Source organism: Panthera uncia (assembly GCF_023721935.1).
Source record: "Panthera uncia isolate 11264 chromosome B3 unlocalized genomic scaffold, Puncia_PCG_1.0 HiC_scaffold_1, whole genome shotgun sequence".
Lineage (NCBI taxonomy): Eukaryota > Metazoa > Chordata > Mammalia > Carnivora > Felidae > Panthera > Panthera uncia.
In genome coordinates this window covers 76,780,610-76,807,123 of record NW_026057582.1, presented here as the reverse complement: position 1 = coordinate 76,807,123, position 26,514 = coordinate 76,780,610, and the positions used below count along the sequence as shown (strand labels likewise).

The 26,514-nt window shown below is 41.0% G+C and overlaps 1 protein-coding gene across 3 annotated transcripts; it reads right to left on the bottom strand.

The window, feature by feature from the left end:
- Positions 1 to 4,900: 4,900 nt before the first annotated feature.
- On the bottom strand, positions 4,901 to 13,953 carry LOC125908836 (transmembrane and coiled-coil domain-containing protein 5B-like). Of its 3 annotated transcripts, none has more exons than XM_049611647.1 (12): positions 13,702 to 13,937; positions 12,844 to 12,888; positions 11,955 to 12,104; positions 11,529 to 11,646; positions 11,153 to 11,203; positions 10,555 to 10,623; positions 9,109 to 9,165; positions 8,564 to 8,623; positions 7,629 to 7,693; positions 6,936 to 7,011; positions 6,608 to 6,651; positions 4,901 to 5,289 (listed from the first exon to the last, which is right to left on the bottom strand). In XM_049611647.1, exons 1-12 carry the CDS (start codon positions 13,734 to 13,736, stop codon positions 5,091 to 5,093), a joined length of 969 nt encoding a protein of 322 aa, XP_049467604.1. In that variant the 5' UTR covers positions 13,737 to 13,937; the 3' UTR covers positions 4,901 to 5,090. The 3 variants fall into 3 exon arrangements, with proteins under 3 accessions (XP_049467604.1, XP_049467605.1, XP_049467606.1); XM_049611648.1 differs by having other exon boundaries at positions 13,801 to 13,934; XM_049611649.1 differs by lacking the exons at positions 6,608 to 6,651; positions 6,936 to 7,011 and having other exon boundaries at positions 13,702 to 13,953.
- Between the last annotated feature and the right edge of the window lie 12,561 nt (positions 13,954 to 26,514).

Below are 26,514 nucleotides of genomic sequence, written 5' to 3'. Positions count from 1 at the left end.
TACCTCTTATTTCCAGACTGCAACACTGAGTGTGACCTGTAGAAAGTTTAAACTGCCATGTGGTTTTGTTTAAAGTTGAGTGCCAATGTAATTCTAGGTTAAACTGGCCTGGAAGGTAAGGAATCTCTTAGCCACCTACATTTGCAGCAGGAAAATTCTAGCAATATTTTCAATATGTGGAATGCGGGGAAAAGACCCACTATGAACATTTCAACTGAGCTTTACAGAAGAGCAACCTGCAGGGGACAGTGGCACCCCTGGGATGGGTTGGAGTCCCTCTAGGTCCAATTTTATAATGGTAACAGCTGTAACATGAGAGTGACATGGCTACATGTGAGAATTGAAGCTTTTACATAGGATTCTCAAAACCCCTTCAGGCAAAGCTGCTCTAATAATTAAGTTTCCCTACTCCTCCCTCAATTCAACACCCTCACCCACCTGCAGGTGACTGTGGCCTTAATATTTCAGCAGCCCCCCAATAAAATCCAGTTCTCCCACCTTGTATTCATACGAAGGTATAAAAGACCCATAATGCCTTAAGGCATTATCCAAAGCATTTTTAATTTTAATTGGAATCATGAAACTAGAAATATAATTAAGCTCCAAAGTAAAATTTCACATAGTGAATGGAATGATACTTGATCTCTAGAGTAACTTTAGGAAAATACGTAGCTGATTACAATTAACTGATTCAATAGTTCAACTAATTAGGAAGACTAATATTGGATTGGGAGATGACTTTGAGGGTCTTTATTACATCTGAGACAAAGGCAACTGTCCTGGGGGAGTCAAGAGGTGGCCCCTGAGCCCTGGCTCTACGATTTGCTAACTGGATAATCTCAGGCCATTCACCAAACTATGAAATGAAGACCATATCTAGCAATGTCTGCAATATAGTAGATGATCAATATATGTTGTGCTATTGATAGTTCTGAGCTCCAGTTAAGTCAGCATTTATACTTCAGAGAAGCTTCAGAGTTACGTCTAACCTTGATGTTGAGTGCTAGAATCTGCCACAAAATCAAGAGTCTTTGAGAGCATGGTTCATTGCTTATTTCTTGAACTATTCCTCCTTCACCTCTGCCTTCCAGTACATTTATTGTGCAGTGCCTGGCACATACTAGGAACTCAGTAAATGTTTGTTGATTGAAGCCTTTAAACCAAACTTCTTTACACATTCTTAAGCAACATCTTAAGAAACCATCTGAAGATGGTAAGAATTACAGGAGTATCACCCACTGAGACTCCTGACAAGAAAAAGTGATGAAAGCACTTCCAGTTTCCAGATGGATCCCCTGGGAAAGAGGAAAGGCTAGGAAAGGGCTAAGATCGCTGTAAGGGCTGAAGCCTGACCAGCTTGGAGAAGACTACTTGGAGAAAGGGCTATTTCTCACTTATGCAAGGATGTGGGTGGAGTAGTCCATAGAATCAAAATATGTCAGCACAAATGATCTTAGAAAGCATGCAGAAATCAACTTTTGGCCCAGAAAACGTATGTGGCTTGTATAAAATTAGATAAGTAACAGAAAGACCAGGACCAGGGTCCAAGGCTTGACTCCATATTCAGTGCTTTTTTTCAAGACAACACTGGGGTTTGCAAAAAGATATTACAGAGTGCATTTTTTACAAAAGACATTTCCAATGCTGTGTTTGGAACAGGAGAAATGAAAGAGATAGGCCCCTCCTTAGGGCATGGGGTATAATATTAATAGATAAGAGTACTGTTTCACATCAGCCCTCTCTATCAAGGAAATTGATCTTTCCCATGATAAAAAGGATAGCCTGAAACAGTTAACAGGTAATTAAGTTTTAAGATAGGTGAGAAGATATAAGGAGGGTACCTAATCCATTTAATTGAATTCAAGCCTCTAGACCCAAAGAAATTCCATTTCAGAATACTGAAAGAACTTGCAGCTGTAGTAACAGGCTCCTGGGGGAGAGAATGATTAGCTACCTTAAAGGAAGGGTTAACTAGCTGCCTGGGGTCAACAATTATTACAAGGCCAAAGGAGATTTCACACCCAAGCCTCTCTGCTTCAGCAGTTTCTACTCTACCAGGTGTCTCTGGCATCTAAAGGGGCTAATCAATTCCTTCATAGAATCAGGGTTTGAATGAAGCAACCAATCCAAAAAAAAAAAAAAAAAAAAGTAATTGAGCACATGATAAATCCTGCATTTAGTATTATCTCTTAATCTGTACAAATACAAAACAAAGGCGATGTAGAGTAAGAATAATTCATATTCAAAAAGGTTAAGGATCTTGGTTGACTCCAAGTACATATCTTTGTTACAACTGCCAAAATGGCTAATGAACTCTCGGGAAGCAGTAACTGTTCAGAATAAATAGGGCCACCGTACTTTGTCAGTCAGACCTCATCTGTAGTATTCTATTCAGCTCGGTAGGTAGGTGTCCAGGGGAGGGTATCTGAGATAATACAATTCTAGAAGCCATGTCATGTGACTGCTTAAAGGACCTGGGAATGTTCTTTTGGAAAACAGAAGGCTGTTCAATTTTGGTGACTAAAATATGACAGAAACCGTTATTTTTACTGTGTAGCTTTATAAGAACTAAGATGAACTACTAGGTAAAGACAAACTTTTCTCATATAAGGAAAAGGAAACTCACATTAGTTAAATACCCACCATGCGCCCCTTGTTATAGTAGGTGCTTTGTATTATTTTGTTAAAATCTTTCAGAACTTGATGACTATCTGGGAGGTGGTAAACTCCCAGTTGCTGGAAGTCAGACGTCCAGGCCACCACTGCTCACTTACGGCAGCAGTAACCCCTTTTCTACTTCCCAGATTTGGGAATGCCATCTAGACCCTTCTGGAGCCAGTGTCCTGGTTGGAGGGAGGCTCTCTGGGTGGCAGAAAAGACCACTGGCGCTTCTGCAACATAGATTTCTAACACAACTTCAAGTTTCCAAATCCCCACTGGATCGCTGACTGTAAGTATGGGCCTACTATGTCCTTATTTTCCCAAGTTCAGATTTCCTAGCCAGTCTTGAATATTAGGATGCTCCCAGGTCTGTCTAGGATGTATCTGTGGGAAGGACTTGGTGCTTGAGGAGAGCCTAGGAGTTCCATGAACTTATGAGGGATTGCGTGACTGGAGACTGCTCAGGAAGTAATACTCTGGCTATGCATTTCTTGGCCAATTGCAGCTATTTTCTTCACGTACACCTATAGTCATAGAATCATCCAAATACTGAAACCCTCCAGCCTAAGGAATCCTTCTGGCCAATAAATGGTATCAGCCAAGGTACTGGCAGGAACCAGAATTCAACTGGGAGGATTCCAATGAAGAGTTTAATGGAGGGACCATTACAAAGATATGAGCATGGAATCAGCAGAGGAACTTCAAATGCACACTCCAACCTCAAGGCTGTGTACTTGGCTGTCTCCCTGTCAGCCATGCTACACCACCACCCCTCCCCACTCTGGACATCCACATGGCTTCTTCATTTTGTTCAGGTCTTGGCCATTAATGGGACTTTCTCAAGTGAGCATTGCAGCTGCTGCTCCCCATAATTCCCTTCCTCCTCCCCCACCTAACTTTCTATAGCACCCAATATCTCATATTTCTATATTTTATATTATATATATTCTATATTTTATATATATAAATATATTTTTTAAAATACATAAAATTTTATATAAAATTATATAAATTTATATTTTATATAATTTATATATTATATAATTTTATATAAAATTATAAAATATATATTTTTATATATTTATATATTAAAATATATTCTATATTTTAATTGTTTATTATTTACCTCTACTCATTAGAATGGGGGCAGAGATTTTTGTATTTTATTCATTGCTATAACCCCAGTGCCTAGAGCACTACCTTGTCCAAGGAAGAAGCTCAATAAGTATTTGTTTAATTAAGGAATGCTAATTGGACTTACTAGACCTCATAAAGAGAATTGTCCCAAAGTGACAACTGATCTATCTTTCTGCTTCAACTCGTTGATCATGCTCCTGCCCTTTTTGGAGACGCCCGCTGAAATGCAAAGAGCTTTTATATGGCCACAAGAGGGTGCTGTTGATCAGTTTTTCATATTTTAGGAGCCAGTCTGAGACCATTCACCCTCTCCTCCCCAGACCTCAAAAAGAAAAGGTGGGACAGGGTCAGGTCTATAGTCAAAGCAAACATACAGTGTATCTCTTCCATCCCAACATTGCCCTGCAAATGAAGTTCAGTTAAAGCCTGTATCAAGAATGGTCTTGAAAGGACAAGCGGTCACCAAAAAGCAAGAGCCTGAGGACTGCATACAAGAAAGGAGATGCCAAAGGCACGAGAGGAACGTGAGGAAGAAGGTAGGTGAAGATGTCTCAGGTCCGGAGGGATCGGGATCGGAGGAGACATTATGGGTGAGACGGCATTTGAATGAGGATTTGAATGACAGGTAGGTACAAAATCGTGTTTGGCTGATTTTATACACTACTTTCATAGGTCACTTGAACTTTCGGGTAATTTTCTTCTCAATTGAGAATGAGTAACTGTGTGTGTACAGGAAAAAAAAGAGGTCAGCTTTCCAGGACATCCCACTCCTATAATATATAGCATAGTATAAAAATAAAAGAGCTTTAGGAAGGACAATGTGTTGTTAAACTATGGAATGAAAGCAAGCCTTATATCCACCTCCTGATTTCTTGTTGAAGGGCCTTTGTGCCCACCCCAGAGGGAGTGAGTGTAGAATGTCACAAATGAAGGCATGATTTTTTTCTCTGTTTTCTTTAATATGGAGCAGAGAATGGAAGTACTGGTGGAGGGGAGTTTCTTAACTCTGAGTGCAACTTTTCTCAAAACGCCGGTGGAAACTGAATGTCTTAAGGAGGCCCCCAGACTCACAGACCAAATTCACAGACCCAACACAGTGAACTCTTGTCAAACATATTCTTTATTTGAAAGAGAGCCACTCCAAAGGGAAAGTAAGGGAAGAGAATGAAATGAAGAGGTCAGATGTCCAAGTCAAGGTTCCCACTTCCTTCTTGTCCCATCCTTGACACGGGACTGCAGCCATGTCCCCCTCTCCACTGGGTGTGGTGTGGAGCCCCCCAAATCACTTCCGACTAATGTGGTAGAACTTCTTCCACCTCTAGAGTGAGGAAAGGAAGTAAGACCTCCCTCAGCCTCTTCAGGGTGTCCCTGCTGATTACCATGGGTAGGACATCCACAAGAAGGTCTGGGTTCGTGTACTGCAGGTGGAAAAGCACATGGCCCAGCAGCCTAATGAAGATCATGACCATGAAGACACCACGCCTGAAATGTCTGCAAAGAGACATTCTTGGTTAGTGTGGGGGAAAGAGACAGCCCACAATCCAACTATAGGAGGTGAAACTTACACTCATAAATAACTGGTGAGTTGCTTTCTTTGTAAACTTTTTTTTTTAATTTTTTTTTAATGTTTATTTTATTATTTTTGAGACAGAGAGAGACAGAGCATGAACGGGGGAGGGGCAGAGAGAGAAGGAGACACAGAATCAGAAGCAGGCTCCAGGCTCTGAGCCATCAGCCCAGAGCCCGACGCGGGGCTCGAACTCACGGACCGCGAGATCGTGACCTGAACCGAAGTCGGACGCTTAACCGACTGAGCCACCCAGGCGCCCCGAGTTGCTTTCTTTGGGAAAAACTGATGGGGAATGGAGACACAGAGGATGAGGGTAGAGGATAGGTGATGGCAGAAAAATATTGATGTAGCAGTTAGGAATTTCATATGGCTCTCCTGGTAAGTAAGCCCTCCAACAGAATAGATGTCCATATAGAAAAGCTGGAGATGCAAAAGGAGATTTTCCAGGTACTACATATGAGGCAGGCCTTTTGGGGTTGTCAGAAAATGTTCAGGACTGTCACACATGACCGGTGGCCTTCTTCAGGTCTACTATAGTAAGCCGTTCTAGAACTTGAAATGGGATTGGACATCTCTGACGTTAACATCCAGGCAAAATCATTAGGACAGGTTTTTCTTTCAAGTGTCAAAAGAGACCAAGTTGAACAATACAAGATGTGCATGTGTGTGTGTTTTCTTATGTGCTCCCAAGAAAATTTTGCACTGAAACCTAAGGCCTTCAGTCTTCGACTACATTGAAATGTCATAAATTGAAGCTCTTCCTTAAAGTGTCACATGGAACATTTCAGAGTTAGTCTCCTTGTTTCAAAAATTAAAAAAGAAATGGCACAGAGGGTTCAGGTGACTTTTGTTTTCTAAAATTTTACAGTCTACAGTAAGAGAACTGAGAAAATTAATGCATCCTGAACTGTTGTTCCAGCAAAGAGTATAGCAGAGATTATCAGGTTCAGGACCTGAAAAATAGAAAGGAGTCATACCAAGGACCATAAGAACAGGAATTCAAAGTAAAATGCAACCTGCAGTCTTCATCTTGAAGAAATAGCTTCTTTTTCGACCCACCAAGTTCTGCATAACCTGGTATTGAGGAAGGAAGGAAGGGCTGGAAGAAATTTGGAACTGCCTGATGTTTTCTGGTTGGTGGGTGTATTTATCCTTGTTCCTTCTGTCCTGACCAAGTCACTCGCTTCTACAGAGTGAATGGAGCCTAGACTAGCTAAAAATCAAGATTCTACCACTTACCTGTACCAAAAGATTCTCTTCTGTTTCTTAATGATGGTCTTCTCCTATGGGAAGCAATAAAAGCCACAGCTGTGCCTGTCTATGTAGTCACAGAGAGGCAGTGTAGTGGGATGACTAAGAGCCACCCAGGAGTCAGGGGTCAGGCTACCTGGATCTGAGTCCTGACTGCCACTTCCTAGCTGCCATAAGTGCAGCACAAGGTACCAAGCTTCATTATGTCCTTACTCTAGGTTTATTAAAAAGGGGAAGGGATGTGGGGAGCAGGGAGAGAGAAGCCAGGAGAGGAAGGGATAAAATAAAACTCCAGTTTGGGACACGGAAGACATACCATGTTGCTTTGGATGGTCTCTACCAGAATTGACCCAGTTTTCAGTATTTGGGAGGAGTTGTTCTGGGCTTTGAATCTGGGCGAAAAAGATCAGACCCAGGAATGATATTATATAATCTGAGAGACTGGTGAAAGGTGCTTTTCTAAGTCATACGACATCTATGGTTTATTTCCTAGATTCTTGATAACATTCACAGTGTTCAACATTCAAAACTCATAACTGTTCAACATACAAAGAACCAGGGAAATGTGGTCCATTTTCAAGAAAAAAGACAATCAATGAAAAATAACCCTGTCATAACTCTGATGTTGGGTTGAAACTGCAAAGTCTCACACATGTATGGTTACCTGACTTACAAAACAAGGCACCACTGAAAATGATGTTCTCTGAAATAAATGGTGCTGGGTCATTTGGCTATCCACACAGAAAAATGTGATCTTGATCTCTACCCCACACTATAGATAAAAAACAAATTCCAGATGAATGCAAATCTAAGTGTAAAAGGTAAAATAGTAAAAAAATTCTAGGGCAAAGCATAGAAAAATAGTTTTATGACCTAAAGAAAGCACTAAGCAAAGAATAAAAACAACAACAAAAACCACACACACACACCCCAAAAACTGGCTTGAGAAACATTTTGCCCTTCAAAGACATCCTGGGGACTTATCAGGGACATCATTTTCTAAACTTACACTTCTTTTTCAAGAAGAAGCACCTCTTTTTCCTTTTCCATCTGTCTCAGAATTTCCTGGTATTTCTTCCCATGGAAATAAAAAAAAAATTGTTATAATGAAGAATTCCCCTATATTTCAGTGCAGTGTCACTGACGATTCTCCTAAGACTAACTCCTAATATTCCAAATGGTGCATGCATGAATGTACACACACAAGTAGGGAAATGTTCTAATAAAAGTTGGGAGATACTGTGATTAGATGGATATGGATATATTTATACATATATACATATATGTATATACACACACCATATACATATATATATATGTATATATGCACACACACATATACACATGTACATACATACTGTAGCTAGATGGATATATATACACATATATATATATATAAACACACACACACAAACACACATACACACTGTGTCTATGTGTGTATATATATATATTTAATATATATATATATATATATATATGTATATATGCACACACACACATATACACATGTACATACATACTGTAGCTAGATGGATACACACACACACACACACACACAAACACACATACATACTGTGGCTAGATAGATATCTAGAATATATATATATATTCTCTTTGGATTCTGCTTGTATTCAAATCCCATCTCTGATGGTTACTAGTTGTGTTTCCATAGCACATTACCTAACTCCTCTAAACCCGTGTCCTCTTGATCATAATAATATCATCCCCATAGTTTTACTGGACAAGTTACTGGAAAAAAATACCGTATGTGCCAATGCCTGACACAAAGTAAATCCTTAACATACACCTGTTTTGTTAGGGTTTCTATTGTATAAAAGGCATTCTTCCCTGTGGCAGATTTTATCCTAATGAGAAATTAAGGAGTCCACGGCTTTGGAGAAATTCTGCTTCTACTCTGACTTGCCCTTGCAGGTAGTGTACCTTTATGTAGAGGGCCTGGTCCTCACAGAGCTGATGCAAAGATTGGTAGTCGCCCTCTATCTAGAAAGAAAAGAAAATTAACAAATCTCATCAGAACCAAGCCTAGGCTGCTCCCTGGGACCCTAACTGGTACACTGGACATTTGTTACCTAGCAACCTGTTCCTTTAAGGGAAAACAAGCACATCACAGAGCAGTGATCTCATCACTCATGAGCAGGAATGGTGTAATTTTGAGGGGAAAAAAATGGTTTGCCCAGGTTGTTGAATGCCTATCAGGTAAAACAGAAGTCTCAGGACACTTAGGTTTGGAATTCGACAATAGTATTCTGAGTATTAGAGGTAAAAGGATGTTTAAGAAATGGTAAAAGCAGTACTTCTAATATAAGCTCTCTTTCCCTTCACCTGCATGTGAATCAGAAATTCGTCTGCTGTATGTTCTTATTCCTCCCCATCCTCTGCCTCAAGCTGTCCTATTTCTAAGATCTTTGGGTTTCTCTCCCATTTATATCCTGGACAAAAACTCAGTGAGGAGACATTGCCTCTACCTTGAGCAATTCCTTCTCTTGCTTTGCACAGGATTCTGTTGACTTTTGTAGCCTCACCTGGAACACAGCAGAAAGTTAATAGCATTCTTTTATGGAAGGCAAGTGGGCAATGGTCACCCTCTATCCAAACCAGCAGAAAATATGATAAAAATGACTATCATATATTGAGGGATTGAGGACATATTATAGCAAACTAGAATGGACACTATCGTCAGCCCTATTTGACACATGAGGAGACAAAGTCAAGGAGAAATTAAGTGCTTAACTTTAATCATTTTAACTTTTTTAAGTTTTATTTTTTATTTATAGTGTGTGTGTGTGTGTGTGTGTGTGTGTGTGTGTGAGAGAGAGAGAGAGACAGAGAGAGAGAGAGAGACAGAGAGAGAGACAGAGAGAGAGACAGAGAGAGAGAGAGAGCAAATAGGGGAGGGGCAGAGAGAGAGGGAGACAGAATACCAAGCAGGCTCTGTGGTATAAGCACAGAACCTGATGTGGGGCTCTAACTCATGAACCAATTGAGAGTCAAGTGCTTAACCGACTGAGCCACCCAGGAGCTCCAAGTGCTTAACTTTAAAAGTCACCCAGTGACAGAGCTGGCATTTAAGCATCGGTCATCTGACCACCCTGTCTCTGAGCCTTACCATCCTCCTTCCTCTAGCCCCACTGACCAAAGCTCCCTGGCCTCTTTCTCCTTCTCTTTCTCCATAGGGAGTACTCACATGCTGTCTGAATCACAGAGCAAAACAGAAAAACTGGGCAGTAGGGCTCTGTTATGGTGTTCTCAGCTAAATTGCCATATTTGCCACATAAATCTGCAGAAAGCTTCCCAATAGGGTTTCTGTCCTCTATTGGGCATCCACTTCATGCATTCACTCAACAAATATTGTGCATCTAATATGTGACAGGCACTGTTTGAGGAACTAGAGAAACAGTAGTGAATGACATAGACAAAAACTCTTGCCTTCATTGGGTTTATCCTCTAATAGAAGAGAAACATAAAGTGAATTTTAAAAATAAAACCTTTTTGGCCTATGAGCCATGGGTTGGAAAATGAGTTAGGATTATTGACAATCTCTATATAATTATGGAAGTCAGCATTCTTATCCTACTTGAACATCTATATCTGTGTGTCATTTAGATCCTAAACTTCTTGGGAGTCCTGATGTGCATTCAGAACATGTGCTCTGTTGACTGACGGGTGATGAGCTCTCTGGAGCAACTTCCTCTGCTTGGATGACATTGCAGTGAACTCTGCAGTTACTTGACTAATTATGTTGTGAATGTCCCATAAGCCATGAAGTAAAGTAGAGGGGACAGAAGACATTGGCACCTCTGATAAGCACACAGACATACTTGGCCTGGGAGAGTCCTTGAAAGCAGTTCGTCCCCAAACCTAGAATTGACACACATCTCCCAGAAAATCCCTAGGTTTGTTTCTCTACTCACCTTCAGTTCTACCAACATCTGCTTTAGGGCTTCTTTATCAAGGCCAGTGTTCTTAACTCTCCTTGAAATCTGAAATACCATTCCCAAAATTGTGGACTGAGTGACACAGACCTAAAAATCTGGGATAGTGGCAGACTTTGGGGTCTCAGGGCTAGGGAATGGCGGTAAATTAACTTAGATCTCAGATAGAAGCTTGATAGAAGAGTGTCTCCTTCTTGCTATGGGAGCTGTCTGACTCCAGGCTACTTGGATATACCTTTCTGTTCCCATAAGCCATGAACATGGCTGCACAAGGAGGCAAGGAGGAAGAGAGGGAGGGGAAAGGGGGGCAGAATCCTTTGGATATGGGGGAGGAGGGAAAAATCTTTTCTCCTTCCACAGTCCCTTAGCTCTCTCACCAGATCTGTAATCCCAGGGAACAAATGGGGCTGTGAATCAAAGAGACTCACTAAGAGATCCAGTATGTGGCAGAGGGGAGGGAACACACACATTTAGCTGGTTGCACCTTCTGGTCTTTCTGACTGAGGAGTTCAGGAGTTCAGATGATTCTGTCCCGATTCCTAAGAAATGAGCCTCTTTCAAGGGTGGCCCACCTTACCTTCTTCTGAAGCTCCACCACCTTCCTGCCTAGAACCTTGTTGCTTTTTTCCTGTGGAAAGGAAGAGGTAATGGGGATAAACCAGCTCTACTCTGGTACTTTCCCCTTCCCCCTTCTCTAAAATAGGGCTTAAGGATAAGTGCATGAAGGGGGAAAATTGCACTCTGGCCCCACTCAGAGGATCTGGGAACAAAGCCTGGGCCTGGGGCCCCCATGCCAAGCACTTCATTCTCAGAGCAAGAGCACTCTCTTAAACAGCTGTGATTTCTCCAGACACAGAAACAACCATAGATGATGATCCTCTGGGAAAGAGAGAGAGCAGTGGCAGACTGCAAGCGAAATGCATCACATGATCCTTTTCTAGACACCTCCTTACCAGCTTTGCTGTCTCTGATTTCAGGTTCCTCAGGGCTTCCTCCTTCTCAGATACAATATGGTTCAACTCCTCCCTCTCGTTGGCTTGTCCTAGTGACAGGGCAGTCTCTCTTTCCAGACTGAAAAAGTCACCCAAGTGTGGATCAGTCATAAGGAAGCTGCCAGCACCCTAGCCTAGGAGGCCACTGCCAAGGTCTCAGGGAACCAGAGAGATTGCCAAATGCACTGGCAATTCAACGTCAGCCTGATGTGGAAACATAATGCAAACATCTATACATAAAGGCTTCTGGGGGCGTCACAATTCATGCTTCAGAATTTAACACACCAAGATTTACCGAGAAAAAAGGAAACCTTCCTCCCACCTTCTTTATTCCAAGGGCCATTCAGTTGAGGAGAAGCCCTTGCCTCACCAACTGCAGAGCCTGACCTTTGAATAGCTTCTTCTTTCTCTTGAATTTTTCTGAGAAGAACCTGATTTGCCTCATCCAGTCTCTGCAGGTCCTTTTCAAGGTCTAAGTTCAGGTAGTCAAGGTTTTGTTTTGTGACTTTTAATTTCGGTATTTCCATCATCTCCTGCCTATAGGAAAATTGTCTTAATTACTGAACTCAGGACAGGAAAACAGAGGGGCCCTAAGAAGATTTCCCTGGTAATCTCATTTATCCTCCCATCTTCTGGTGTTACTATGTCTAAGCAGCCCTGTGTTGTAATTTTCCATGATAAATTGATTTCTACAGTGTTTTGCATAAAATAAGTTCCTGGAGTCAAATCACAGTTTAATTTTAAATATTATAAATGGAACACATTTAAACACAACGCTTTTATAAGGCAGAAGAATTTTTTTTTTTCATACAGGTAACTATGCTCCAACTTATTAAAAAAAAAATCTTATTTAGAGTGTGCAGAATCTAAGATATACCTATAAAGCATTTAAATATCTGTGAGGGAGAGGAATTTCTTCAGTTCCCTTTTGTTACAGGGAGTTTATTTTCTACCCCAGTCAAGTAGGCACACGGACTGGGTGGGGGGCAGGGATGGGAGTGGATCCTTTCTCCAAATAAGACTGGTTTGCTTTTTGAGTCATTAACCATTTCTAAAAACCCCATCATAGTATGAGGAAGTCCAAAGATCTGAAACCAAAGCCTTTTCTACCTAGGAAGCCCCCGCCCCATCTCCCTCCCTCCCATCCAGGTTTGAGGAGATAATGTCCTGCACAATGGAGGTTTTCTTCCTTACTGGATTGCTGCAGAGACCCTTCCAAATGCAGATCCCCTACTGAACGTTTTAAATTATTATTATTATTATCCTCATTACTTACACATCATCCAGTGGGTCCTGTCCAACTTCTTCCATTGTGGGTTTCCTAAAATGTTAACACAAACATTTATTACAGAAACATAGCCCCTAATGTTCAACATTGTAACATTGCCCCACACGGGCCCAGGAGGGAGCAGGCAAAAGTTTGACCAGGCAAGCCAGAGCCAAGAAGAGACCCATGCCTTCTAGACCCCTCTGTTTTCCTGGATTACTAAATTCCAGTAATTCAGATTGTGTTTTAACTTAAAATTGCCTAAACAAATCCCCCAAGAGCACAGAAATTTTTCTGTTTTCACAATTTTTCACATTTTGGCTACCTTTCCCTTTCTTGGACTACCTTTTTCCAGTCACAGGTAAAGCACTAAAAGTACTCAAGCCTAGATCTAATGGCAAATGCACTGAGAGTTTATTTCTAACCCAGAACTCCAGGAAAACTTGGAGGAAAGATAGAGAAGAGCCAGAGGGTGCCATAAAGCTGGCTGCCTGAAATTTATGTCTATTGCCATCCTAGTTCTAACAAGCTCTAGATGTTACAGGCTGAGTTGATCTTAAAATAGCAGCAAAAACAGCAGCATGGACAACAGAATACTACTACCAGCAGGAAGAAACAAATATTGGGTTCTCAGGGATGGTGTCTCCTAACGATTGCCCCAAAAACGAAAGTTCAGGACCGAAACCAATCTAAGAAAAGTAGAGTTCCAAATTCCCCTCTCCTTTCATGCTCCATCTTCTCTTCCCTTCCCTTCCCTTCCCTTCCCTTCCCTTCCCTTCCCTTCCCTTCTCTTCTCTTCTCTTCCCTTCTCTTCTCTTCTCTCTAAAGCTTTTTGGCTTTAATTCTCTTTTTAATGCCTTCTCCTACCTCCTTCCCCTTTCATAGCCATCCTGCATTTTCATTTTTTTTAACTACTGTCTTGACACACAAGGCATGCCAGCCTTTGATGATGCCCTCTAAACTCACCGTTCTATTCCCAAACGAGGTTTCTTCAGTTCCCGCTGAGATCTCCAACTGATTGTCAGAACTTTCAGAAAAGGTATGTCCTTGCTGATTGGGTTCTCCCCATATCACCAGACCCATCCTCTCCAGTAGGGTGGGGCAGCATGTCATAGTGGGTAGGGATAGGGGGTGGCCATAGCTCAACATCACCCCTGTAGGCAGCATGGGAGCAGAGTTCAGAACTTCAGGGCAGTTTCAATCTCTTCCTACACAGCAATAAGATCTAGGAACACGTTTCTGGACACGGGGTAAATCCCTGTGAAATGGGAATCAGCTCTATGGACCACATTTTTTCCTTTCCCCAAACCCCTGGGCCTAGTGGAAGTTGAGATCACTCTCATTTCTTTTCCTTCACCAACTCCTTGTGATACATGTGAGGGCTGCTGCGCCCAAATCCAAATTATGCCTTTCTCTTTAATGCATCCAAGGGCTACGGGGTAGAAATGCTTGAGAGCAGGCCAGGAGGAATCAGAGATGTCTTATCTATGGGCCAGGAAAGCTCTCACTCCCACTGAATTGGATTCTTGGAGCTGCAAAACAAACTCCTTTATTTTCCCTCAACTGGCACTGCCAAGACATTGGGAACAAAAGGTCTGATGTTTCAAAGATGGAGTATAGGGAGGTAGAGCAGGACAAAGGAAAGAGGAGTGTTGGGTCTGGAGACTTGAGTCCACTGCCTACTCCTTCAGAATCCCCTCCTCATGTTCTGTAAGTTACTGGAGCCCTGGATGGGATTTCCCACACCAGTGTCACTCTACTAAGCAATTCTGGATTCTCTGAGAGAGAAGAGGCAGTGTACAGAATTGGAGGTCAGTGAAGGTGTGTACTTGCATTTCAGATCTGTCCGTTTCTGTCCCTTACACTCAATTCACTCCTCCATGATGTAAATGTAACCTTTTCCAGCTGAATCGTACTAATCTTCAGTCCCTGGAAAGGCCTTATAGAACAGAACATACCACCGTGTCTCCAAGAAATATCTCCCATGCAATATCTGTCATAATCTTATCTATCCTTCTCAGCTCGCTTCAAATGCTGCTTCTACACTTTCCCAGATACCAAGCCCCCAGTCCCATCAGAATTAATCCCTCCAACCTCTGTTCTCCTCTTTTGGTATTTTATATTGTTTCTAGGAATGTGCATTACTGGTGTTTATCCCACAATTAGGCTGTAAACCCCTTGAGAGAGTATATTTTAATCGGAGCCATTCTGATTTCCCTCGCCAGCTGAGCTCCAGGAGAACCATTTACACATAATTCAAAGGGAACGGTGCCGCTTGGAGTTGTTCAAGAAGAGGGCGGCTTAGAAAATGGAGAGTAGAAGGTAGGCTGAGTTAGGGACAGAAAGCACCTGAGTTTCATTCTGTCCTGGCACTTCACAGTTGTGTTACCTTAGGCAAGTTACTTGATCTCCCTGAGCCCAAGTCTTTTGACCTGTGAGATGGGCATTACTCCTACTTCACAAAGTTGTGGTGGAGATTAAATGAAATAATATACGTGAAGCTCTTAAACCAGTGTGGCACTCAGGAGCACTTAATTCTCATCTGTTCTCCAACACTGTGCATGCTCCATTTTTCTGTCTCATATTACCTTTGCACACGGAATGATGCCAAATGATTTTAGAATAAATGAATGAATGAAGGACTCATTGCACTCCCTTTATCTAGAACAGGTGTTATCCTCCCTTTTCTTACACCTGAGAGATTCTCAACTGTACATCCTGATTAGCACACTGTTATTAACAGCACAGTGCACCATAGCAGAATTCTCAACAGAGGGCCATGCCCCCCCATGAGGCTCATCTACAATCATCAGGGATGTAATTCGAAAGCTCCTGCCAAACGTCCCAGGGCAGTAGTTGCCTCGGCTGGAGAATCACTGATGAAGAACATATTCTCTACACCAAACTGCCACTCCCTTTTCCGTAAAGACTCTGCACAAATTCCCCCTCTCCATGATCTCTTCCAACATGAACCCTTCTTAGCTTATTGCTCTAAGTAGACCACATGCACTTTGGAAGTGACTGTGTTTGCCTTTTTGCTTTGACACTAAGAAGCGAAAACACATTTGAAGCCCCAAATTTTCATGACTATACTAGTCATCGTGGCCTTAGTCCTATTCCCTTAGTCCTATTCTCCTATTCATTTTTCAAGTAGTGCTGATATTAAGTTATTTTCCACTGTTTTGTGTTAAATCTATAGTTCCAGATGATACAGATGTAAGTAAACATAAATACGGACTTAGGAATATAAATACTAGCAAATAGATAAAGATCTGAGAGGGCTAGTGTGTTTGGGTGGCATGGATAAGAACATTTGAAAAGGCGGGCCTACGCCGGCCGACTCCATCTTGTTCTGTGTCCTTCACCTTGACCACACCTCCTCCCCTTGAGTAACCCCTCCCTTACCTGCCTAACAGGACTCGGACCCTTCCCCAGGACCCTTCCCCAGCCAATCGGCTGAGGCCATAGCCATTACCTCACCAACTGCCCCTAGGCCCCAATAAAACCTTTGTCCTTTTGAAACTCGCTCTCTTTCCCTGGTATCTCACCGTTGCGTCGGTGCAGGTAGGGGATTGAGCTCGAGCTAGCTCGAATAAAGGCTCTTTGCTTTTGCATCGGACTCGGCTCCCTAGTGGTCTTTGGGGATCATGAATTCTGGGCATAACAATTGGCTATGGAATCACACCGAATTGACTTTGAATACCTGCTCCACCACTTCCCAGATGTGAGGTCTTCTTGGACAAGTTACTCAACCCCTTGGACATCAAGTTTTGAATTAAGAAAGTGTATTTGGATCAGTCTGTGGCATATAAGATACTTTGAAAGTGGGTCTCCATAGATATAAACTCGTTTTTTTCTCCCACACCCCTAGATATAAACTTTTAAGAGTAGGCACCATGTTTCTTTTTCCTTGGCTAATCTCCATGCAGTGTATAATCTGTGTACGTGAAACACTCACTGTGAATATATACCTAAGTACTTTCTTCCTTGATATAGTTCCATTCACGTTTTCCTAGCAAATAGAAATAATATCATGTGTCAGGATGACAAAGACTTTTTAACATCTCTTGTTTTTAAAATAAGTCTAAAAACAATCACCTGTTTGGATTTCCTATGGCCCTCCCTTACACCTAGCAGTTACACTGGTAATGGCTCACCAGGGAGCTCTAAGCTTCAGGCTTAAGTAAACAAAGATTTGATGGCTTCTATTTACTGTTTTGAGTTCCGACTTTGTATTCTCAACAGCTTAGTTTTATTGAGAACAGCTCCTGTTTTCTTCCAGTACCTGAGGCTATAGAGGAGACCTATGCTAATTTACATGTCTGCAGAATTCAGTCTTAACCTTTTCATTAGAAATCCCACAAGTCAGAAGGGTTTGTGTTATGTTATTTTAGTTTTCTACAAATATCACATCATGGCAAGACAAATTGTTGCAGTGTCAGGAATTAACTCTGTTTTCTGATTAAGAAGAATTAGTTTTCAATCAGTGGGTTGTATATCTGGAAGAAGACCAAAAATTTAGATTTAATATGTGTTTTTAAAGACCTTACATTCTTTGCTTTCCATACAAATATGTAAAAAATTTAATCTTTTGAGACTTAAAAAATTTTTTTTAATTTATTTTTGGAAGAGAGAGAGTGCACGCACAAGTGCATGCACGCAAGCAGGGGAGAGGCAGAGAGAGGGGGATAGAGGATCTGAAGGGTGTTCTGCTCTGACAGCAGTGAGCCCAACAAGAGGCTCGAACTCAGGAGCCATGAGATCATGACCTGAGCTGAAGTCGGGCTCAACTGACCAAATCACCCGGGCGCCCCTAATCTTTTGAGACTTAGTTGAGAGCCATTTATTTTGCATTTTGTATAACATTAAGACTAAGTTGTCAATCAAAACTAATAGATAAAATAAAAATTTCCTACAGCATAAGAGAGAGTTGTTTAGAAAGTAACAGAATTGTACAATCGGTCATCAAAGGTTGTAATACTTGGGTGGAAATATAATGAATGGCATCATCATCAAAAAAGAAAAATATCCCTTTCAACCCACCATGATAAAAAAAAAAACCTTTTCTCATGATATTCTTACTATCTGGGATAGGTATACCTACTAAGAATTCCTGGATTATTTGTAAGACACTGAGTCATTTAAGATAAAAATAATGACAACATAGGATTCTTGAAAACTCTAAAACCTGCTTTATACTCTGTAATGCAACCTATGATAGGGTGTGTTGAAAGTTTTGCTGGTGTACTGCTTTTTGTATTCAGTGGATTCACTGAAAAAATGAACAATTCAGTTAGTTTTAGGTGTGGTCTAGTAATTTATGTTCAGCAACAAGACCTTTTTAACAACAAAATAATTCATATGTAAGCAATAATCATATACACTGTCGGTGGGATGCAAACTGGCACAATACCCATGGAAAACAATTTAGAGAAAACATCCACTTTGGCAAAACCACTTTTGGAAAACTGTAAATGGCAGAACAGAACACTCACCCATCCTACTCGCCTGTAATCTCACTACACAACATACTCTAAAAGGAAAACCTCTTGCACATATACCCCAGGAGAGAATGTACAATAATTTTTACACAGCAGTGTTAATAGCAAAACACTAGAAGCAATCCAAATGTCCAACAACAGTAGAATGGAGAAATAAGTTGTGAGATACAGCAGAGGAAATAATTTACTATTATACTCAATAACATTGTTGAATCCCCTGAACATAATAGTATAGACTTTTTTTAGTTTATTTATTTTGAGAGACAAAGAGAGTGAGTGAGCAGGGGAGGGACAGAGAGAGAGAGGGAAAGAGAATCCCAAGCAGGCTCCTCGGGGCTTGAACTCACCAACCGCGAGACAGTGACCTGGGCTGAAACCAAGAGTCCAACACTTAACAAACTCAGCCACCCAGGCACCCCTAAACACAATATTGACCAAAAGAGGCAGAATGTATGCATTCTAAATTGAGATATATAAAGTTCAAGGTAGATTAGACTAAACAATGTATCTTAGAATACATATATAGGTAATAAATCTGTTAAGAGAAGCAAGGCAATAGTTTTCATACAATTTTCAATAGTGGTTAATATTCTGGAGAAGAGAAGGGATGAGATCAGGATAGGGTACAGAAGGCTTTTGGAGTATATTTTGCTTTCTAGCCTGGGTACATGAGTGTTGACTAGTTATTAGTCCTTAAACCCTCCACATGTGTTTTTATATTATGCTTATGCGATGCTTCACAATAAAGCATACAGAGGAAAGACAGCTGGGTTTGGGGTCCTGATGTCTGAGGTCCCTATAGCCCCAGGGGATATTCACAGTTAACAGCTGAAAGAAGGAGGGTTAGCCCTTCAGCAAAAGGCAATCCCCTGACAGACTTTTCCCCTTAATCCAAATCTAGTGCTGTTCTGTTGAAGCAATCACTCTGGATTTGCCAAAATGGGAAGGTAATGGCAGGCATGGCTTTAAGCAGAAATAGGAAGGGGCACATTTCCAATGGGGGAATGAAATCCACTTGGTTCTGAGGTTTAGAATTTGCAAATTGCCAGTGAGGGGTCTCATATCTGCCAGAGACATGTTAGGCTTGACCCACACTTGTTTATAATTTTTTTTAAGTTTTTATTTATTTTGAGAGAGAGAGAGAGAGCGCATGAGCAAGCGGGGAAGGGGCAGAGAGAGAGGGAGAGATTGAGAATTCCAAGCTCCTCTGAGAGTGGAGCTCCAACTCACAAACCAGTGAGATCATGACCTGAGCCAAATCCAAGACTCGGACACTTAACTGATGGAACCACCCAGGCACCCCTATAATTTTTTTGTTAGTTGCCAACAACTTTAAAACAGGAGATTGTGTGTGAAAATCTTGAATTTCAGTTCCTCTCGAAAGCTCAAATATGATAGCATTGGCTCTATTGTTAGAATGTTCACTCTCCAGTTCAGGACTGTCCCCATCAGTCCCTATTGGTTTATACTCAAGTTGCTCATTTACATTAATCCATCTCTGAAGGCTTGGGCAACACCTGACTTGTGGGTTCTGTGAGCGACATGAAAATGTGGTCCTTTTGCTTCTAGAGCTCCAGAAATAAGACTGGGCATGGCAAAGGCCAAGGGAATGCCTGTGGAGACTGGGCCCTAAGTTACAAGTCCCTGAAGCAGCAGCGAGAGCCCGTAGGGCCAGCCTGCAAAGATCTGTTAGGGAGGGGCCGGGTCCAGTGGGTGTGGCCAGGGGAGCCCCATGGCTGTCTCTTGAGGCCTCACAGCAGCCTGTACCGGAAGAATGTTGGTAGGGTAAAGAACAACAGTTAACACTTCTCTCTGGCTTTTTCTGGATGATGGAAGCTCAGGATCCTAGTGTAACACAGGAGGTGGATGGCAATGGGAGGAAGCCACAGAAATAAAGTGATAACTGGGTATCTCATTGCTCTTGAAAAGGTGAGTTCAGAAAGAGATCTGACTTGATAAAGAAAAAGAAATATCTGTTTTGCATTTTGATTATAGTGAAAATGTTCATTCCTGCCTTTTATGTGGTGTTTTACGACTTCCTATTTTGATGGGAGTGAAAAAAGTTAACATATAAACATGTCCCGCCTCTTTCTCTCCTCCCATTCAAGATAGTGACTCTTATGTTTGCTAATTCTCCTCGCTTTCCTCACCCTCCATTTCTTTTTAACAGCCCCTGTCCTTGCACATGTGTAGGAAATAAAGCAAACTGAGCTTATAACAAACAGCTGGGAGAGGGGAGGAGAGGAAAAGTGGCTGTGGCTAGGGTTGGTGGGGGAGACCAGGAGGCAGCAGGACTGGTGAGTCAGTGGGTTCTATCTTTCCTGGAGGGAGCCAGGGGTGAGTACGAACTTTGTGGACCACAGAAAGGTAGCAGTGGGGGTTGCTTGTCATGAAATAAGTAGGATGCCCTTAATATTTAAAATTTTTAGTATTTGGGGTTCCTGAGCGACTCAGTTGGTTAAGCGTCTGACTCTTGATCTCTACTCAGGTCATGATCTCATGGTTAATGGGATGGAGCCTGCATTAGGCTCTGCGCTGACAGTGAGGAGCCTGCTTGGGATTGTCTCTATCTCCCTCCCTCCCTCTCTCAAAAAGATAAATGTAAAAAATAAAATTAGAGAATAATATTTTTAGAATTTATGACAGGATAAGATTGGAATGGCTATTGGGTAGGTTGGGAGAGGAGAGACTGAAATCTCAACCTGATGCTGGTACTGAGAGGAAAAAGGATGATGAGGATTTTGGACTCAGGGTTGCCCGGTAGCCTGGACTCTCCAGAGTGAATGGGGGGCTTAAATTAGGTGGGAGGGGCCTGTCCAACTTTAGAACTGGGCAGGTGAAGGAACGGATTGTAATGGAACTGACAAGATTTGGGCAAAGGCCTGAATCCAAAGGGGGTCAGCAAGGATGCTCATTTCTATACTGCCTACAGGGGTGGGAGGCTCTCCTGGTTGGGAAGAAAATCAGATGAAGGCAGGGAAACCCTTTACTTCATTGCTGCTGGGATCACTAAAAGGTCCTCACTATTTTAGGGAGGGTATTTCATTAAACGTTTTCCATTCATTTGCCTAACGTGACCATGCCTCACTGCTGAATGGTGGGGATGTATTTATAAAAACAAATGTTGATTTTTATGATTGCCATAATGTCCATGAAGCCACTCTAAGTATTGGAATTCAAATATATTCAAATTAAACTCATTTAAATTCAATGCATATTTGCATAATGCCTATTGTTTATATAGTATTTGAATCTTGCCAATGTGCCAACAGTGTTCTTTATAGCATTTTTCCTAACTCTAGGATCCATTCCAGGATCACACACGGCATTTAGTTGTCATGTCTCTTTAGTTCTCTTTTACATGAAACAATTCTGCCTTCTTTTGTCTTTAATGACATCAGTGTTCTGAAAAGTATAAGTCAAGCGTTGCATGGAATGTTCTCCATAGTACCTAATATATACCCTACATATAATCTTCTTAAGACTAAGCTACAGAGAGAAAGAGTGACAATCTTAGTGTTCAAGGGACCTGTGAAATTATTTCCACAATGCTTAATTCTAAAAAAAGTAAACTAATCTACAGGCTAACTTAAAATTAATTTTTAAAAGAGCAAGTCAGACATTACATTTTCATTAGGCAGTTGCTTCCTAAAGAATGGTTTGGAGGAGGGCTGAAGTATATGTATTCAGAAGGTTCCATGAAAGAATCAGAAGCCTGAAGGCTGGGAGAACTTGGATAGAGAGAATTCAGGGTGTCAAGTACCTTATGAACAGGGTGCCTCTCAGTGGCAAATTACATTTTCCAAAGATGACCATAATAATCGCTCTTTCTAGGACCCAGCTACCCCTTTATCAAGTGAGAAGTCCCAATCTCTTCTTCTTTGAATTTGGCTGAACTTGTGACTGTTTCCATAAATAGAATGCCATGGAAGTGACCCTGAGTGTCTTCCTAGGCTAGAAATGGCCATGCAGCTTCTTCCTGGTTCCCTTGGAATTCAGCCACCATGCTTTGAGGAAGCCCAAGCAGCCCATGGAAAGGAATCAAAACATCGGGCCTCTGGGCCTGGCTGAGCTCCTTGGCAGTAGCCAATACCAACTTTCCAGCTATGTGAGCAAGAAATCTTCAAGGTAAGTCCTCTGGCCCCCAGCTGTACAGCCCTAGTTAAACTATGGAGAACAGAGTTGCTACTCCCACTGGGCCCTGCCCAAGTTGTAGATTTGTGTGAAAAAATATATAACTGTTTTAAGCATCTAAGTTTGGGATGTGGTTTGTTGTTACATAGCTATTGATAATCATAATGTTGTCAGTCAGTTGTCACATGAGGATGAAGCAAGAAACCAGGAGTGAGGTGCTCAGAATCCTTTTATTTATTTGTTTCCTTATGTATGTACGTATTTATTTACTTACATATTTATTTAATTATTTAATTTTTTAAGAAGTTTATTTATGTTGAAAGAGAGCGGAAGAGGGACAGAAAGAAAGGGAGGGAGAGAATCCCAAGCAGACTCCACACTGCCAGCGTGGAGCTCGAACCCACAAACCATGAGATCATGACCTGAGCCGAAGTCAAGAGTCAGACACTTAACCTACTGAGCCACCCAGGTGCCCCTCAGAATCCTTTTAGATACAAAACAAAAACAGTGTTCTAGTTCATGGATACCACAATAGAAGGGACCCAATCAGAAGAAGTTAAACAGAGGTCTCTTTACATATACTGACTGGATGGACCGCATAAACAAGAAAGAGCAGTCACACTTGAAAGGTTCCAGCTTAAAAACTGTCATAGTAGGCTCCAAGCATGGCTCCAAAGAGTTTTGCTGGATCAGCCCTTCAACTTCCTGCACTCTATCCTAGTCCTTCACAGTAAAGACCATATCCCACCTTTGTTCTGCTTCTCTGCTTTATAGTAACAATCATCAGGCCACTCCCTGCCTTGCCCTGAGTACTCAACTCCCAAGTAATTGAAACTAAGGCTTTTGAAAAGTGAAATGCACAGCAAGAGCCTCTACAGTATAGATCCAGGGTCAGCAAGGACAGTCATAGCCATTGTGCTTAAGACCAGCCCAACTACACAAGAGTCACTGCGCAAAGAACCCAATCATGAGTCTATCTCATGAAAATAAGAGCTACTATATGATAAAGACTTCCCAAACGTGGGTTAGGATTTTCTCCCATAGGTGGCTAGCGGTCCCTTGACAGCCATAGAAAGAGCCTAAAATTTGTTAGCAACTCTTTTTCCTTTTCTCAAGTACATGTAGGGTGTAGTTGGAAGACTCAATTGCAGTTGATAAGCTGTAATTAGGGACTTATGATTTCCCTAGAGTTTAGGGCCAACAGCTACAGAATCTTATTAGAAAATTTAATTAATGTATTTCCATTAGATTTTCATTTACTGGGGGGGGGGGGGGGGGGGACCAGAACAGTGATGAAAGGATTTTTATAGAAATGAAAAAAGTTAGGTAAATTACCATTTTTTAAGCCTCATTACAACAGAAAAACACATTTTAATGCAATCTTGTTCAGTTGAATGAGTAAAAATGCTTCTCTGTACTTTTTCTAAAATTGCCTTTCCTCTTCCTAGGTTTAAAACAAATTAAGACTCAAAAAGATATTCCAGCTTTAGTGAAATTAGTTCATCATGGATTGGGAAAGATACAATCTTGATTATAAAGGGCAAATGGAACAAAGAATACCACGGCTAAGAGACAACGTTAATGTCTGATTACTCAAAGGATGAATAATATCTCACATAATTTTGTCCATTATAATAGACATGACTGTACTAAAATATATCCCCACCATTCTACCAAAATGACAAAAATTCTACAAATAAAGATTCATCAATTTTCAGTAAACCTTTTTTGCAACCTGTTAAAATATTATTATTTCTGGGGAGAGTACCATATCAGTTATGATCAGTTATTACAGTTTTATCTCAGACCTTTTGAAATAAAGAATTGCTGCCTTGGAAAGCTGTGGCAAATGTCCTGGGTGAAGGAGGATGCAGGGCAGATAAATTTTGATGTGAAAAGGAGTGTAATAGTTTTTCAGGAAAGCCGGTCTTTATGGGATGAAACAGGCATGAAAGTGGAAGTTGAAGAACAGTCTTAAATTACTTTCCAGGGTTAACCTTCATCTTTAACGATAGGAGGAGAATAAACTAGGTTATGATTTCTTAAAAATAATTACTGAGGGGCACCTGGGTGGTTCAGTCAGTTAAGCTTCTGACTTCAGCTCAGGTCATGATGTCACGGCTCATGAGTTCAGGCCCCCTGTTGGGCTCTGGGCTGACAGCTCAGAGCCTGGAACCTACTTCCGATTCTGTCTCTGTCTCTCTGCCCCTCCCCCGCTCGTGCTCTGTCTCTGTCTCTCTCTCTCTTTCTCTCAAAAGTAATTAAACATTAAAAAAATAATAATTACTGAGCTGAACGTAATGAAAGTTCATCTCTTCTCTATCTCAAAGTCCTTCTGCACTTCTTTCCCTGACAAACAAACGTCTAATCTTGTCTCAAGGTTTCGCTCCTCAGTGAAGTCTTCCTTGAACCTCCAACCCCTAGAGCAATTACCCCATCTTTAATCGCACAGTATTTTGTATACACTTCCTCACAAATGTATAACCCCTGGTAGTACATGAGCCCCTAGAGTTTTGACAGTCTCTGAACAGAAGGGTGTCTAAAGGTTAAGAGATGAAAGAAGAATTGTCCCACCTGTAATTTCTGTGCAATGGGAGAATTCTTTTCCAATTCAAATGCAACCCGTATGTTATTTTTTCCTACAGAGGCTTCAGGAACATTCAGAATAGAGACGGATAGAAAGCATCAGCAGTATGCAGATCGAGCCCCTATTCCTAGTTAATGAGTATATATTGGCAAGCATTTTGCTAAACTTACTTAACAAAGCAAATCTCCTAAGAAGTACAATTGGTGGGGAACCTGATACATAAAATCTGACCACACATTTACAAATCAAAAATCAGAATCTCTGAAATTGGCAACAAGTACCCTGATACAAGGAAATAGACTTTAAGACCAGACCAGTATGGTCTGAGCATGGTCCCTGAGTAGGGAGAAGAAGAGTCCAGAGCGGAATAGAAATAATTTACTAATTTGTAATAAGGATATATTGAAGTTTAATCCGTAAACACCATGAGATAGCATTTTAACTTTGTCCCTTTACTGATCTACTATGAAGCCATACTCAACTGAACAGTAAACTATTGTTTTTGTTCATCAGTGTGAGTTCAGGCAGTCTAGAGCCTTTAATTAATTTTACAAAAAGTAGAAATAATCTCTCAACTATTATCAGAAATAGCTATCACAATCAATTCAACCTATTTAAAATTTTAAAGGTAATCAATATCCAGGTTATCAGAATGAGTCCACCAGGTAAGAATTTTTCCTTACAGAATTTCTTCTTAACAAGGCATATTTCTGTCTGAGTGTGCTGTATACCCTCTAAGCATGCATCCTCCCTAATTTTGTATTCTCAATTACTAATATGGTGACTGACATAATAGGCATTAAATAAGTATTTGTTGTAGGAATAAGTGGAAAGGGGTGGCCAAAGCTCCCTTCAGGTAAATCCCAAAGGCAAAATAGTTGAATTCTTTCATGGTGCATACAAAATCTATCTTGCTCTTAATGAAAAATGTCATAAATAAAACTATTAGTATAAAAACGACTTATATTAAATAGAAGTGGGGGGTTCTTTGGGTTTTTTTTTTTTTTTGCTTTTTCTTTTGCTCATGTCCTCACATCAGTATGTGAACCAAACAATGTTAGTGCTATTTTTTTTTTTTTTTTTTTAGGGAAAGGGGTTTTTTAAAAAAAAAAAAAAAAAAAAAAAAAAAAAGTGTTCTTTAAGAGAGATGGATCTAAATGGTGTCAGCTAAATTGCTTCCAATTTAGCTTGAAATCCAGAAAATAGATGGTAATGAAGAGAAAGGATATGGATTTTTAGTTCATGCAAAAGAACGCTCTTCTCCAAAGGTACATCAGGTCAAGTTGGCATGCCTTATTTATAAAAATTATGATCGTTGTATCTAGACCAAAGTGAGCCCAAAAAACCCACACCTTTTTCAAACCAAATTCAGATTTCTTTGGGTTGATGTCTCAAAACTGGAATCTGAATGGGGGGGGGGGGCTCTTAGTGTCAGAACTGCTCTAAGCTATGGAGCAC